General features: G+C 35.2%; 1 protein-coding gene across 5 annotated transcripts in view; it reads right to left on the bottom strand.

The window, feature by feature from the left end:
• Positions 1 to 1158: 1158 nt before the first annotated feature.
• The window catches only part of ATP8A1 (ATPase phospholipid transporting 8A1), a 94316-nt gene continuing 77945 nt past the window's right edge, over positions 1159 to 17529 (bottom strand). For all 5 annotated transcript variants that reach the window (XM_085223228.1, XM_085223229.1, XM_085223230.1 and 2 more), the window contains 4 exons: positions 11716 to 11804; positions 11191 to 11283; positions 6387 to 6478; positions 1159 to 5730 (listed from right to left, as the gene is read on the bottom strand). In XM_085223228.1, coding sequence (XP_085079354.1) covers positions 5633 to 5730; positions 6387 to 6478; positions 11191 to 11283; positions 11716 to 11804 — 372 coding nt within the window. In that variant the 3' untranslated portion in view covers positions 1159 to 5632. The remainder of the gene's footprint in view (positions 5731 to 6386; positions 6479 to 11190; positions 11284 to 11715; positions 11805 to 17529) is intronic.

Below are 17529 nucleotides of genomic sequence, written 5' to 3'. Positions count from 1 at the left end.
CTGATGAGCTACTTGTAGTGCTAATGCTCCTGGAGTATAATAAAATCATATATGATAATTCCAAAATTATTTTGCTGCTACTATTAGCATAAAGGTTGACAGTAGCATTAAAGATTTAGAGTCAGGCCTTGGTGCTGCTTTTCTGCATGCAGCCATGTGCTGTGCAGGCTGCTCTGAACAGAACTGCTTCTGAACGGTCTGCTGTTCTGCAACATCCAGGCAAAGTTTTTCATTTGCAATTATGCTGAGGCTGCAATTCCATGATATGCTGTCTTTACTAGCAGAGCTGGGAAGAAATGCCCCTCTTCTTTCTCTTCACCTGGCTTATGACAGATTCAGGTCTGTATTACACCAGCTGAGCGAAATAATTTTGCTTATGACTAACATTTCCCACAAAAGAAGAGGGTTAGGACTTGAAAAGGAACCTGTACTGCTATAACCTGGATTATAACCTGAGTTATTTCAATGCTGTTATGACTGTCAGCATAACAGAGGACATGGAATTGTTTTAAAGCAGCTTTACCACTTAGGAGGGCATCATGAAAAAGCATAGAAGATGTATCCGTTATCGATCCTAACAGAATACAAAATCTACAAGACAAATCAATTGCCTAACATCAAAAAAGAATCAGTCACCTATCTTCACCCAAAACACAATCAAGTGTGGCTGTACTGATTTTTATTCAGTGGGTGGATACTGTTAGTGTAAAGAAGCATCTGCTACTATTGAGGTCAACGGATATGGTACTTAACACTGTTATCTGAAAAATGAAGCAAGATTCCCTTATTCCTGCTTTGCCATTTCTGTTCTGCATAATTCTCTTTCCAAATAGGGGAGCACCACCAGAACTACCTTAGGGCTCGGCTGCAAATCATTACATTGCAGACTCGTATATTCTTTTTGTTTGTTTGAAACTCTTTCTGGACTTCACATGAGAGCCAAGTAAGACAGTTGAAAGTAACTACTTAAAAAATGAAACTACATTTTTATACTTTTTCAACTTCTTACAGTAACATAAGTGATCTTTGATGCTTGTGAAATGCCATTTCTGATATGTCCCATTTCAGAAGTATTAAAGAAACAAGATTGATGGAGATGGGTTCTTTTCTTTGAAAGCAATCCCTCACATTTGCAACCATTCATTTCAATAAAACATCTTCATTAATGGCAAAGTTTATTATTTTTTAACAATTAAAAGACAAAACATTTAAAATTTGCAGTTCAAAACATGCACATTCACCAAATGCTAAATGACATGTAACACTGCATAGAACCAAATGTGTTACTAAAAGAGAATAACTATAAAACACAGTGCATTTAACATCCAGTTAAAACGAAACCTGAGAAACTACCATAAACACCGATTCAAGAAGTCTTCGTTCATGCAGCTTCATAATTTCCACAACAGTTTCAGCAGTAATGGCTCAGTGGGGCTGTAAAACCTCACTTTGCCTCGAATGCAGATTTTGCTTGTACACAGCGACCACTTTCTGCGGCAGTTCATACATATCAAACACTGAAAATCTTAATGGAAAATTAAGTTGAAGTATTAAAAAACAATATCAGTGCATTTATGGCTTCAGTTCTACAATAAAGAAACACAATAAAACATAACTTTAAAAAAAACCCAAAACTTATTCTGGTCACAGCTTTGCAATTACAAGTCACACTATTTAGGGAAATGCTTTCATTTAAGCAATCCTCCAAAAGTACCAACCCTCCTACGTGCCCAGCTCTGCATGCCGTTACTCAGCTGAGCAGCCCTCATACTTACGAGCAGCCCAATTGAAGCTTATGTGAGTAACGGCTTGCATAAGCAGGAACCAGGTTTGGAATGCTAAAATATTCCTTTGTTTAATGAACATCTATTGGTTAACAGCGAACAAACTGGGGAAGCGAGGGTGGGGGTCGAAGGAGCCACTCATTTGTTGAGTTTGCTACCAGTGAAAACATTCAGTACCAAGAAAATGGAAAGGACAAACTCATTTGCTTACACAGCGCTAGCTTCTGGCTATACTATGAGGAGACTTTTAACGAAGGCAGTAAAAATGAGGGCAGAGCAACCACCATGCATTGCCTCAGAACACTGAAAAAATATCACGTCATGCAGACAAAATGACAAATTCATCAGAACTACAAGTGCTTTTACACAACACAGAAGAAAACAGGAAAATAACTTCTCTCCTTAAATTTAACACATGTTCCAAATCACTAATCATTCAAGACGGGTTTAAATGTAATTAAAAGCCCTAAGACACTTTATACGCATCTCTGTGACACAGGGGATTTTATGAATGGATGTGGGCATATAGGAATTTTCATCTATCTCTTATTGTTTCAAAATATTTTATCTTTTTATACAAATAGAATGATGATCAAGTATAAATCTGTCGAAACTGCCTTGCAAAAATAAGTGTAAAGTTAGGAACCGGCAAGAAAAGTTTCCAAATACAAGTTAGCAATAAGTTCATTAAAATTGTTTCCAGTTACTCTTTTGAATCACTTATATATCTATCTATATATTTAAAAATAATGAAGCAACAGTTTTTATATAAGATATCCGATTTTGAAGTGGCACTGCTCCAACTTTCCAATGTAAATTTATAATACTAACTTGTAATTACACAGCGCACATGAAACAGATGGAAAATTCCACGTGAATTCTGTATTTAATACAAATTTGAATTGTTAAACAGTGAGAACAAATGCACTGTTACAAACATTTTTACCCACACTGTTTTTTTCTTCAAACAAACATCTGCACAATCCCCTTACATTAACAAAGATAGAATGAACAAATCAGACAATAACAGATCACATTACTGTGTACTTAACGGGAAAATAAAGTGCATCTTGTATACTTGATCTGATTTAAAAAGCGGGCACACATAGGTAGGTTGATCTCATATTTCAGAATGAAGTTGTACACAAATGTAAGAAAACATGGTTAGTATTGTCACATTTTCTTTTTATTGCCCCTACGAAGCAGTATCTTCCTACCACTAATTCCAGACAATACATAAGATGCAGCATGTGGGAAAAGTATAGAGAAAAGAGGAAAACACTACAATTAAAGTGAAAAACGTACTTTGTGAAATTTGAATTCTGTAAAGATATAAGTATGAAACAGTGACAAGACTACACTATCTTAAAAAACTTAAATTACAGTCTAATTTAGAGCTGTTCCAGTTACTTTTTAAATATAGATAAGTGGGGGATATACTGTGTGCCATTTTCAACAAGCTGCAACATTGGGGCGACACTTTATTTTCAGTATGAAGAATAACCACACAATATATTACAATGAATTTATAGTGCTCATGTAATTTCTGCAAAACCCGTAAATAAACCACCTAGAGCAGAAAAATCATAAAAAGTTAGCTAGAAAGAAAGAATGGATGGATGGATTGGGACATTTATAAAAGAAAAACAGTATCGTGGTTAATTTCAGAAATGTTTTCAAGTTGGCCATTGTCCTTTCGGTGACAGAAAATAGGGATCCCCATTTCAGGAAAGGGCCATGCCCCCAAATTTTTTCTTCCTGCCTCAGGTCAAGTGATTTGCCCCTCCCATATTGATCCATCTATTTATCTCTGCCTGAAATGGCTTTTCTGAAGGCAGTTCTTGTCTGCATGACTGACTGGCAGTACTGTTTCTAGTGGGATACGTCCCCTTTGTCCCTGTGTCTTGTTTTCTCTTCTGTTTAGAGATCACTCTGAGAAAATGGGAGGAAGACATTGCATAACATGCATATGAAATGCAGACTGCCTTCCATTGATACGCCTTCTGAAATATGTACTTTTGTATCGTTTCTGTTATTGGGTTCTCATTTGTATTTGTAAGCTTGTTTTAGAACAGAGCACAAGGAAACTGGACAGTGCAATGAAGTTACATGTTAAGTGTTAGGTGAAAGGCAGACAGATGAAATCACCTCTAGTAAGTGATATTATAAGATTTTCTAAGACTTACTGAGGACAGTAGAGAAGAGATGCAAATATATGGCCTGTTGCTTGTAAGTTGAAACTGGCTGAACTGGAGAGCAAGAGGAAATTCTTAATCTAGCAGATCATTAAGGATGTCATTGTTCTGCTTTTCCTTTTAGCTGAGCTCCATTGAAGGAAAAAAAGTATCATTTCTGTACAATGCACTGAAATTTAATTAAAAACAAAAGTGCCTGTTTCTATGGAAAAATGTATTCTAGATGTAATTATGATGTCATTTAAAATCAGAAATAATACAGACTAAAAAGCTACAAGATTTAACTAAACTCTGAAGTTAAAAAGCTTTTTATTGTTTGAAACCTGATGGCCACTGAAAGGCAAGCTGAGAAATACCAATTACAACTACCTAAAAATACTATTATCACCATATTCTTACTACGAGACTTTTAATTTAACTCCCCTTCCCTTCCATCTTTTTTTAATTTTTTTTTTAATTATTTTTTTAAATAAAAACCATAAGTGCATCTTTCTCTGCAGTCACTTCCTCTCTGCTTTTAATTAAAGGTGCATGTATAGGTATTTTGCATGATCAATTTTTTTGAAAGAGACTGCTGAAATGTTATTTCAGATCTTTATAGGAAGTAGCTTCAGCGCAAATAAAACAGTACATGCCACACACTACTGCAGGGCATGCTTTGCTCTGTATTTCAATGTATGCATTATTTTAGTATAAAAAGATTGAAAATGTGATTACTTTTTAAAAATAAATTAACAAACTTGCCACTGAGCCTACTGTATAAGCAGATACAACTATCAAATGAAACTGCAAAAATAATTAAGGTTTGATAGGGGAAGTAAGGCAGTGCAATTCTTTACAGTTCGAACAAAATAACGTGTATTCAATTTTACAAGGTGGCAGCCATTTTCAACATATGCACTACTAACTGAAAATAAGGGAAAAAATTCTATAAGGCCATGGGTGCAATACTTGCACTTTTGAAAGCAAATGCCATCAAGGCCACTCACATTAGATGCACTGCACTGTAAATCCTTCTCTGCAAGTGCAAAGACTCAGGCATGCAGTTCTGAGATCAGGACTGGAGTTCATTTCCTTTCGAAGTATTTCTGACAACCGAAAAAATTTATGGAACTTCTTTGGCAAGCGTTTTTAGGCTAGTTTGACACAAACAACCATAAACATCTTGACTCAAAATTTTTCTTAAAGAAGGTGAGTGAACACCATTAAGATACTATTTTTTCAGCACTTGTTGAAATCGAAGGCTTGTTATCAACTGTATTTAAATACATTGCCACTTAAAAACCTTCACAGATGCTAATGGTCTGTCAATGTAAAGTATGTTTAGCAATCTGACCATTACCTTCCAAGTATATAACCAGTATTGATTCAATTTCATTGTAAAATAAGCAAGCTGGCAAGATATAGGGTAAATTCCAATCTGTTTACAAAGGCTAAGCGAATACCCGGTAAAAAAATTTAGAGATGTTGTATTACAGTATAGTTGCACAGTGCTTATGTCTACTGAATACACAAATCCAAACTGTATGGGATAAGACCATCACAGATCTTAAAATTGCTGATAATTGGGCTATGGTCACAGCTCCCAGCAAAGATCTAGTAGTCTGTCTCACAAAAGCAACTTATAAGGCCTGAATATTGAGCTGTGTTCTTTCACCACTCCTCAGGCCTTTGTTTTGTGGTATCATAAGCTCGTATTACTTCAGATTGGGAAACAATTCCATTTTCATCTTGAGAGAAAGCATAGCCATCTGCAGATACAAAACAAAACAGGAACCAATTAAGTTTTTAATCACATTTCGCATATTCCTCAGCATTTTAAAGCTTTAATGAAAGCAACTCATTAAAGGGCAATGAAGGTGCAGAGTGTAGGGAGAAAACCTACACTATTCTTACATAATTTTGCAGTTATACGGAAGCGAAGAGCTCTGTGCAAAATCTTAAGAATGAGCAGAATCCTAACCACAGGCAAAGTGTATGTTGTACTGAGGTGACATTCAAACATGAATATGGTCAAATACGTTGTCAATTCTTACAAACACCGTATCTGTTAATTACATTCTGTTTGTCTTTCTTTAGACTGAATTAAAGCAGTGTAAAGATGCTTAAAGTTTAAAAAATTAACTTTAAGATTTCCTTGTAATTCAAGAAAACGTATTAACTAATTCATTTATTAAAGACAATGATGAGATGTTAAAAATGAGTTTTATCCAGTCTGTAACACAAAATAAAGGCATAAATTTTAAAGATGCACGCTAGGTGTAATAAAGGCTGCTGCAAAAAGTATTAGGATACTGCATCTACATCTTTACTACATAAAAGTGCAACAAAAAGTGGAGTTTTACTTCTATGCTATCAATGGATATTAGGTTCTTTTATGTTGTTGGTTTTTTTTTTGGACACTTACGAAGCAAGTTTTGCTGCAGAGAATCAGAGCGATACAGGTTCACATGGTTCTTCTTAAAAACATTCTTCAGTAGTTGGGCTCTTTCAGTTAAGCTAGAAAGAAAGCACAGGTGAAGAAGTTTACTTACTAGTTACTGTATCTCCTTTGTACTTTGAGTCTGTTAAAGAGGAATTAATTATTAAAAGACAAATGTTCATTTTTTGTTTACTATTTGTGTATTACTTATTAAACAGATGATTAAAAGCCTGTGCAAGGCAGATTATGAAGTCCATATCCTTGGTATTGTTTTTTATTTCTTGCAGTGCATGCAAAACATCTGTCTTGAAGCACAGACAACACAAATAAATGAACAATATTGTAAACATTTGAGCGTGACTCCTTTAGAAACATGTAGTATGAAGGGAAGGCACTGGCTTTCTACAGGTAGCATGGGCTGGTTAGTGCCAGGCCATATTTCTTACAGAAAGTTCAGTTTCTACTCAAACAGTAACCTAGAAGGGATACGAAAGAAGATGGAGGGTTACACCAGTTACACGTTGTTATTTTTGATAACATACTGAAGATGCACAGACTATATTAAAAAAAAATCGTAATAAAAACGCTAATTTTTTTGCTCTGAATTTGATATTCACTGTGAATTAGATCTAATGTTTTACATTTCAGTGTAAAACATTAGATCTAATTCATCAGTGCTTGAAAATCCAGTCCCTCCCATTGTGAGCTGGTCTAAAAATGAATTATTTTGCTTAAATCTATTCTGAATACATAGCAATATGATTTTGTTAATTCTGCTAGATTATCAAAGTTGTCTCTCTGCTAGAATGTAGTAAACATGAAGGATCTACACAGACCTAACTCTAGTGAGTTTCCACCAGTCAAATTCCTCCTTACCACTATTTGTCAATTAGCTTAGCAGACTACCTTATTAGACTACCTACCAGACTAAGTGGTAGGAATGCAACTAGATATTCCTTCCCTTATTGGAGTAGCATTCAAACCTGTAAATTAGAAATGCTTATTCTTCCTTCATTAAGCACTCAATTTTTCTGTATGAAGCTGAACCACTGGCATAAACTGGAGAGACTAGAGGTCTGCCTCCCTCTTCTGTTTCCCTCTGATTTGGTGGTTAAAGCATATGCCAGGAGGTCAGAGCTTGGCAAGACGGAAGAGAGAAATAAACCTACATCCCCACATCCACACAGTAAGGCTAACCACAAAATCCACAGAGTAAGTGGATGGGTGGGCTAAACTGCTTCTGTGGCCATGCTTTGGATGGAATGAGTCTTCTTTGTAAAAGAGGAATTAGGTACCAGCTGAAGGAAAGCAGTCAGCATTGGTTGGCTGAGCCAAAATCCCAAGGAAGGAGAATTTAGAATACTGAGACACACATTTCCTACCATGTTTTCTTGAGGTATCTCTTTTGGAAAAAAAAGAAAAAAAAAATTTCCTCATCACTGCTTCACTAGGCAGAGTAGGTACCTTGATTTTCAGTTCAGAGCTACAAACTGATAAAGTAATGGGATTCTAAAAAATTGGAGACTGAGGTTTAAATCACAAGGTGATACGCAGGGTGAATAAATGAACACTTTCACATGCAACGGAACAGCAGAGAGGTGAAAGATCATACAAATGTTCTGATAGGGGCATAATCTGTATCTCCTTTGCAGTACATCTGAGAAACCTTTCTTAATATTAGCTGAAAGCAGAAAATTTCAGTGATTTTTTTGACAGGTGTTATTTTCTAATACAAAACTATTTTATTAAAAGAACAGTAGGCCTATTCTAGCATTTTAGTACCATCATTATCACTTGCTCATGTTCCAGAATGAAACATTCAAACTGTCTAAGTGTTAAGCACTGAAAATACTGCCTTAAGTTTTACATGAACAACGCACATCTGTTAGTTTATGTATAATGAAGTTTCCACTGCATAGATCTGATTGCTAGTACAGAAAATACAAATAAAGTAGGAAGTAATTTTGGAAAACAAAAGTGCTTCCAGCTATTCAGGTATTAAATTCCGCTCTATTTCATACTTGATGAAAGAGCACAGACTCTTTATTATGAATCATCCTGTTGCCATCCAAACACATATATTTAAAAATCTACATATTAAGTCAGTAAAACATAGTTTCATAATTAACCAGTCATAGCAACTAAGCGACTGTGCTCATCATGTACACCTGTATGGAAAAGCCGAATATTAACTGCATTTGAACGTGTTATATACATTTACAGGAAAACTGTATTTCATATATTCCTGACCAATCATGTCTGGTTTAAAAATAAAAACTTTACAAGGTGCTTGTATGAAAAACAATTATATGAAGCAGCATTTGTGGCAAATATCTCTAAAGACATTTGCAAAAGTTAGGGCTGTTATTTATGCTATTGTTAGCCTATGTAGTAGAAATATTTTTATGGTAAGTAATATTATTGCTGTTTCTGGTTACTTGGCATTTTATGAGAAAAAAATCTCTTTTTCTATTGTAACATAGAAAGGTACTTCCAGAGTTTTTTTGCACACTAGGAAAAAATATTAGTTGGCGCTAAAGAATATACAGTAAGTTTGTCAAAAATAACTCGATGCTCTCCTACAAAAAGTATTGTAAATTTAGAATATAGAAGTCAATCATGCATATTTAGAACAGATGCTGAGGACATTCCTTGCCAATTTAATGATGTACTCTGTACTGGTATTTAGTCCAGGCTTCTGCGACTTAGAGACTCAAAAATCGTCATAAATGTTCAGCTAAGCTTCTGAAGATCACAGAATCACTGAGATTGGAGAAGACCATTGAGATAATCCAGTCCAATCATTTACCCATCTCCATCACACCCATGGTCAGGATCACTGCACAGGTAGCCTTGGAAAAAGGCTGTTATCCACTCTGCTGCCACAGCTTGGGTGCTGTGTCCCTGCTGTGTGCAGACAGAAGGAGATGGAGCCCCATGTCCTGGGACACCACTGGGATGCTTTGGGATTAATGGGATGTGGTGAGAGATGCAAGTAAGTCACTTAACAAAGAATACTTTATCCATGAAGGGTGAAATTTTGTCTCTGTTACCTGAATTAAAAACACACCTCCAGAAAAATCACAGAGGAAATTAATCCTTAAAAAACACTAAGATGTCTAATATCCATGGATTTGTATGTGAAGCAGATGCTTTTCTACACTTCAAAGAATACATGCCCAAAAATGACTTTGTGGAGAATAAAAGAAGATATTCTAGCAGGTAACTGAACAATCTCAGTTCAGCCTTCCTGTTTATTTAATTGTGACATAAAGAGATGACCGTAAAACCACTGGTGAAAACACCAAGTTCCTCTGATATAAATAAGAATGGATGTGGGAGAAATTCTGGAGGTTGAAGGAAGAGTATACTACCTATTGAGCATACTGAAATAGCTGAATTTGGGAATATGTGAGCAATCTTGGTTATGAAAGTACAAAACACTGAACAGATAAATTACCTTACTTTCTTCTGCAGCTACAAGATGTCCCTCTTTCAGCACTCCCTAGTACTAACACCTGCTTTCCTTACTGTAATTTATTCTTCTACCACTCCTTGAGAAATAGCATTCAGCAAATACTGCTTCTGGCTCACAGGTAAACACACTGAGATATGAGTTAACTTGGAGGAAGATTCTGCCCTGATGCTGCCTAAGAAAGATATGCAGCTAGAGAAAGGCATCCAAAGCAATCAGCTTAGATATTCCACCCATTAGAAATGCTGGTCATCATCTTGGTATCCAACATCATTTAGTCTCAACTGGGTAAATTCCAGTAAATTGATTCCCACAGGATTGGAGGAAGGATACTACAAGATTAAAACAGACACAAAAACTAATTATCCTTATGAACAGAAGGTGCCTCCTGAAATTGGAACTATGATAAAAGAAATGTCTCCTTGCATTTGTATGTTCTCCTTATATGCATACCTTTCTTCCTATAAAGGCTTCTTAGTTTAGCCATTTACCACAAAGATATCAGAGAAAACAGCAGTCCAAAATTGAAAAAGAAGAGGAAAATCAAATATCAACAGCTTTGGCTTTTGTAAAACTTCACAGAAGTCATGAAAATGAAGGCAAGGAAAGAAGGTCCCAGTTCAGTCAAATGGCACTAATGAAATGGAAGTGAGTAGTGGGAGGAGCATTCTTTGTCATCTCTCAGTCCTTTTCAAGGATACAAGTTATACATGAGTTAAAAAGATGCAAGTATTTCACTAAGCACACACTAAGTTTACATATGAAAATTGTCCAATTTCTCAATTTTACCTTCTCCCTTTTCAAATTACCTGCCTGACACATAATAGAGGATGTAATAAGAGAATTGTGGAGTGTCAAGTTCAAGTTATTTCCTACCTCACAAACTCTGGTCAAATTTATTTGCTCTTGACTAGCATTAGATACAGTGCCAGTCTGCTCTATTTAATTTCAACAGGTCCCTGACAGATTTTGCTGTTTTTTCCTATGTCATCAAGAACGCTTTTATTTATTTTTTACATGCTTAAGCCCGATTTGTAACTATGCTACTGACCAATGCAGTTTTAAACTGCCTTTACTTTGATGGTTAACACAAAGTGACAGGATTAAAGTTTGATCATCTAAGCTCATGGAAAAACATGCAGGCTGAGAAGACCCCAAACCTTTCTACAGACACCTATACAAAATGCTTTTCACTCTATTTAGTTTCATGGTTTTAGAAAGTAATATTTTGCCTTTGATACATGCTGAAGCGTCATTATTATTACTGATTTTATTATCATATAGAAGACATTGATATCTAGATTTTTACAGTACCTCTTGCCATGTACAACTGCCCCAGGATCCTCAGACTTTGCTTCCAATTCCTGAACTTCATCTACCAGTGTCTTAAAAGTAGCTCTTTTTACTCTGTAAGTAATACAAAATACTGTCAGATTTATGATTTTTGAAAGCAAAAGATAGTTATTTTAACACGTACATATGCACATTCAATATTCAAATCCATTTTCCTAGGTAACTTAAAATTTAGCCTTAAATTAATAAATGTGGTAAAGCAAGTCTGAGTAATGTGTTTCATCATCTGTTCTTGCAAATTAGAAACAAAAAACAGGCACTAAATTATTGAAGCCTTTAAAATACTAGTAACATTTATCACCAGGGGTCTGAGACTGAACAAGACACCAGGTTCGTCAAAAACAAGCTGAAAAATAATTTCATAAAATCAGAGCTGATCTCTATTTGCTTTTCCTACTGTTGTAATTAGAACACGCTATTGATGTAATTAAGAACATGCTTAAAATTCAGCACTTTTTGCATGAACATCAGTATTTTTGTACTCACACTTTGTATACTACATCAAAAAGCAGAGCTGTCATGGGAATACATAAAAGTCCCATCCAAAACACTCCAGAGCTAAACATCATAGCTGCCTGGAAGAAGAAAGCACAAGATTATGTTACGAAGAGAACTAGAAAAAAAACCCACAAAAAACAATGTAGAAACATCAATGACTTGGTTGAGACAATGAAAATCAAGTTTAAATGAACTGTTCTAGAACGTCTAATGTAAAACACAACTTTAACACCTTTGCTATAAAAGAGCAGTAGACAGCACGCACTAATTCATGTTAAGATGCTGGTAAAAAGATCGTGCTGCTTAGCTCTTTTAGAGAAGGGGAATCTACCCCTCCACATCCCTGCTCTATATTACTACACTGACAGTAGCTATTTCCATTAAAATCAGATTTAGTGACCCCCCTCAAGCCCATCTCCCAAACTTTGTCAATACATCTCTCATTTGCAATCAACCCTAGCAGCTGTAATGATTTACTGACCCTTGCTATGGATACTGGATGCTGCTACAGTCATTTTGCACTGTAACTCAGGCTGAAGTTGAGCTGTCTCCAATAGAACTCCCTCTACCACTACTCCCACACTGCTACAGACTCCCGTGCACAAACTGTTTAAAGATGAGATCTAACAACTAATTACATAATTATGTAAGTATGTAACATAGCCTTAAATGAACATGCTAATATATAGTGGAATACTTGTAAAATATGTTAATGCTCTCTGCTGTGTTTCCATTCTTATACACCTTCCTCTATTAATACATAGGATTTTTTTCTTTTTGTAACTTGTTTATTTACATACTAAAACTAAATACAAAACAAGTACCAAAACATATGGACTTCACAAGAAAATCTTCATTCTACTTTTGTAAGTACATGCTCAAGTATTTACATTAACAATATTACGGATGCAAAGAATTAAAAAAGCATAATACTGAAAGATTATTTTGCAGCCAGTATTAAGATACCTCTGAAATGAAATTAGATTACACAGAGGTTGGAAATAACATTGCTACACAAGGATACTCTTTGAAATCCTTGTATCATTATTTGGAGACTAATTCCTTTGAAAAGATAAACTTTAGTGCCTAACGTAAAAAAGTTAAAACTCTACTAGTATCAATAAGCAGAACAATGTAAGTAGCTTGCAGTAGCTGAAGCCCAACTTCTGAATGCATATCTCTGAATATTTTAGAGTTATACTTGGTACGTTATGTGTGTAAAGCCTAAAATGAATTATTTTTCAGAAAAAATTCTCATTTTTATACAGGCAAAAACTCCTATTCACCTCATTTTTGTACCCAAATTTCGACCGATTCTCTTAAAAGCATAAGACTGTATTTGAATGGAAAACCTGGTAAACATTTGACAGCTATGTGGAAAGGACATAGATACTGCCTTAAGAGTTTAGTAATTATTTCTGCCAGTGGCTGTTGGCAAACATATAAGTACCGAGCAATGACAGGTTCAAAAAACCCAAACCAATTCACAGCTTCAATGGGAAAAAAAAAACCAAACCGATTTTCTTTTCTATCAGAATGTGAAGAAAAATTATCTGCGCAGTCCATTTATAAGCAAAACATGACTTTTGGCATAGGTGATTAAATACTAATTTCCTAAGAAAACAGCTAATAGGAAATGTCTATCATAACTACATTTTACAAGATCTTTTATAATTAAATATAAATTAGACAGAATAACGGTTTCCTAAACAAAAACAAAAAGCAGAAAAAGCCACAACTTGGAGTAATTACAACTGTTACTTCCTATTATTAATAACATTTTTTAATTTATAGGACACAACTAAGAGCTATCCTTGCATTAGCCACCCTGTATTAAATGTCTGCTGGTGAAACAGCAAAAGTGATAATGTAGGTCTTAGGATGTTAATTCTGACCATTGTAATGCTAACTATGAATGAAGGAACAACTGGCGCCTACTATTCAGTCCATCCAGCCTTTGGCTTTACAAATGAACAACATGAATTGAGGCAAAAAAAAAAAGTTTTTCTGCGTCATATTTGAAAGCCTGTCAGATTTTTTTTCTTTAACAGAGTTAATCCAAACCTAAGAGATTTAAAGCCGACATTCGTGTTAAAGACAGAGGGCCTCTTTGTATTTTTTGGATGAAGAGGGGAAAAATAAAATCCCACAGAGGTATTTCCTTCCTTTCTGTACAAGAAAGCTCCCCCCTCACTCTGTAGAAAACATTTTTGTCTCTAACTTTTCACATCTCTCTACACATAGGCAGGTCATCTGGGAAATGGCAAACCAATCCTTTCCAGACAATGGCACTAACAGGAGCAGCCTGTTCTGGGGCCGGACTCTGGCTGCCTCTGTTCGTGGTTTACAAATTGTTCCTAATGTGAGAGATTTGTGGTCTATGCCAAGTTTTCCCCCTTTAGGCCTTGTGAAACCAAATGGAATCTGCCACAAAAGTGGCTCCCAGGGGAATTCAGAAGTAATCCAAAATGAGAGCTGGAAAGCCTAGTTTATTGTAGAACAAACAAATCCTGAGGGTAGATAAATAATTTGTCGTCTGCACAGCTCATGCTCAATATTAGGACTTTCTAAAATGAATCAACATTGCTTACCAAGTGCTACACACAGACATATTTTTAAATAAAAAGACGGACTGAAAATCATTCCTGGATTAGAAATCCTGGAGGCAAAATGTTTTAAAGGATGTGTAATATTAGGAAATTACATGCCAAAATGAACAAAAATATTTCCTTTTTCTTCACTATGAAATGTTCTTCTGAAACAGCTATTAAAGACTTAAAAAAACAATAGCCTTCTGAAAGTAAAAAGAGAAAGATGAAGATTCTTGCTTTAGTTTACCTCATCTGCCATCTGTGTACATATCCTCTCCCCATAAACCACAGAACTATTAAAATAACATCTCGTCAACACCAACAACAGTTGGTTCAAGCAGTTCAAATCAACAAGTTTTTCTTCTCAGCTGCCTTCAGAGACAACTTCATTAGTTTTAGTTACTTATTTTTCTTCATACATGTCAAAGTACTTAGCACTGTAATACTAAAACAGATCTGCAACTAATTCCCAGTGCAGCAGTCTCCACAAGGAGCTGCAGTCATGCCTGCAGTGCTTCTTTGCTCTTTGCAGTTAAAAAAAAATAAAAATCCCATAGGTCCTATTAAGTACGAACTTTGCTTATTAGGTGAATTAAAAAGACAGTCCCCCCATTTTTTGAAAATACATTCAAAATAAAAACAGAAAGTAGTAATTAAGAAGCAGATAATGGGATATTTGCAGGCAGAATTCAGAAGTTCTTACTTGAACAATTCCCCTGTGAGACAAGAAAAATGGCTACAAGGCCCGCTGTCACTTTTTCCCCCAGTTTCTCTGATTTTCTTCAGCTAAGAATATTACTAGGTCATTGCAGGGCCATGAATTTTCCTCATGGCAGATAGGTACAAAAGAGAAAAGGTATCCCTCAGAGGGATGAAATACGGTTCCAGTAATATCAACACAATTAATAAATAACATTTTAAGTAATAAACACACACAGCTCACTATAAATCCTAAAGCTCCAAGAAGCATTACTGTGATGACAGAATATAAACCTTAATGAAGTCAATAGAGCAATACAGGTTTGTGAATCATCAGATTAGCATTTATCTCTGACCACAGTAAGACACTTGAGTCCAGAAAAGGATGAAATGCAAGGATGAACCTTACTACATATTCACAGGAGTGGCTTAGGAGTGTTTGTTCATTCTTCCTTTCTGAACTACATTTATAGATACTTAATACTCTCCTTGCATTTTATGAAAATCCAGATTATTTCAAAAGTTATGTTAAAAAAAAAAAGAAAAAAGAAAAAAAAAAAAGAGCATCAACAACAAGCAGCCACCAAAGAAGCCCACAATGGTAAAACAAAATAAATATAGAAACAGCAAGAACTGACTAAAAAATATCTAGTACTAGAGACTAAGTACAACTAAATTGTATGTTATTAACACTCAAAACAGAGACCAACTAAAGGAAATTAAATGGAGACATTATCGATAACTTGGAAAAGAAAAATCGCTTATGAAAATTCCTTGCTTTTGGATTCCAACGGTGAAAAATTAAAAGCAAACTTCTTGTTTAAAGAACTTAATAAGATAAAATGTGTTAAGTATTAGGACTGTGAGGTAACATTAAAAAGGAAATGTGAGATTAATTTTGATTCACTTAAAAAAATCCTCAATAACTCATCAAACTTTTTTATGAAGCAATATTGTTCTCCATTAAAACATACATGCAAAACAAATTTTATTTCCCTAAACAAGAGTTCACATAGGTATAGGGAGGAAGACAGACACAGATATTGATTATTGTTTTTGGGTTTTGGAGAACTTTACAGTGCACATCTAGAGTACAAAAAAAAAAAAAAAAAATTAAACAGTTCTGCAGATACTGAACTTTTGTTTTTATCTTATATCATACTTCTTATTTCCAGTAAATTCTAGAACTTTTAGCTACTTCATTAATCAGGTGTACAAAAAAAAAACCAACGCCCCCCTAAAAACTCAAAGCATAAAACAGTATCAAGAGAGTCAGGATTTGTATAAGTGTAAAATAGACATTAAGTTGTTCATGCTTCCCTCCCAGTTATATCCTTTCAACTTGAACCACACTCATATTTGTTTCAGAAAAATAACTTATACTAGCATAGAAATTCAGCATTTTTATTGCTTTAATGGGAAGGTTCTATGAACATTAGATTCTACTGACACCCATTCAGATAGTTAGTCTGATTAGGTGATGTAAGCTACAGAAACTTCATTAGTTAATGCATAGTTACTGCAAGAAGATTACACAGACAAAAATGCAGAACAACCAATTGCAGCATCATTTCTTTCTTTCAGGCGCTATATTGCACAGTATGGCAAAACAGGAGAACAAATTTCTCCTGCTAATCCACCCGATGACAGATTGGAGATGTGCTTTGTTCAGCATCACACAACAGTCTTCTGCATATGGAAGAGTTTGTACAAAGTAAATATTCAATAAGAAGAGATTCGTAATTTACTTTTAGTTACTTATGCAAACTGCACGTGGCTTTAAAATGAGAAAATACTGTAGGTGTGCTTGAAAACGTATTAAGAGTATACTCCACTTGTTCTCTTTGTGAATGTTGTATGTGAAAGAAAAGTCAGTTAGTGTAGAAGAGTTTAACACAGTTGGCTTACTCAGATCTACAATGAAAATGTTCTTTTTGTAGTCTGGAGTTGCACTTTTTTCCAAATGAAATGGCTTTCCAGTTTCAGACCAGTTAAAGTCATAGCACTGTGAAATTAAAGAATGAATTTGGACACAGGTTGCTGTCAGCAGTTTTGGCCACCGAGTTAGTACTGGAAAAAATATGCAGTGCCCAAATCTAATCCTAGGATTTGTACAAAACCTGCTTATAAAAAAACAAAAAACAAAAGAGCAACAACAACAAAAAAATCAGACATTCCCTTCAGCACATTTTGTCTGACCAGGCTGAGGCAAAACAGACAAAAAGCTACTGAAACACAGGTCAGCTTGTTTCTTTAAGTTCTGCCAAACGTATCTGGATAGCACAAATCTTCAAGTGTGACTTATACATTTGAAGGAATCAGACAAGCAGCATTTGCATAGAAAAGTAGAGATGTCCATGTGCACTTCTTTCTACCATACCACAGTATGTTGCACAGCCGTGAATCTTTTAGTTGGAATACTTAGGAGAGACCTGGACTTACTTCAGCAAAACCCAGCAAATCTGCCCTGGAGGCTTCCAGGATAGCATACAAAAACCTTGGCTCCTACCCG

Source organism: Meleagris gallopavo, chromosome 4 (genome assembly GCF_905368555.1).
Source record: "Meleagris gallopavo chromosome 4, MGAL_WU_HG_1.1, whole genome shotgun sequence".
NCBI classification, from domain to species: domain Eukaryota; kingdom Metazoa; phylum Chordata; class Aves; order Galliformes; family Phasianidae; genus Meleagris; species Meleagris gallopavo.
Note: the sequence above shows the minus strand (reverse complement) of the source record. Positions and strands in the feature narration are given on the sequence as shown.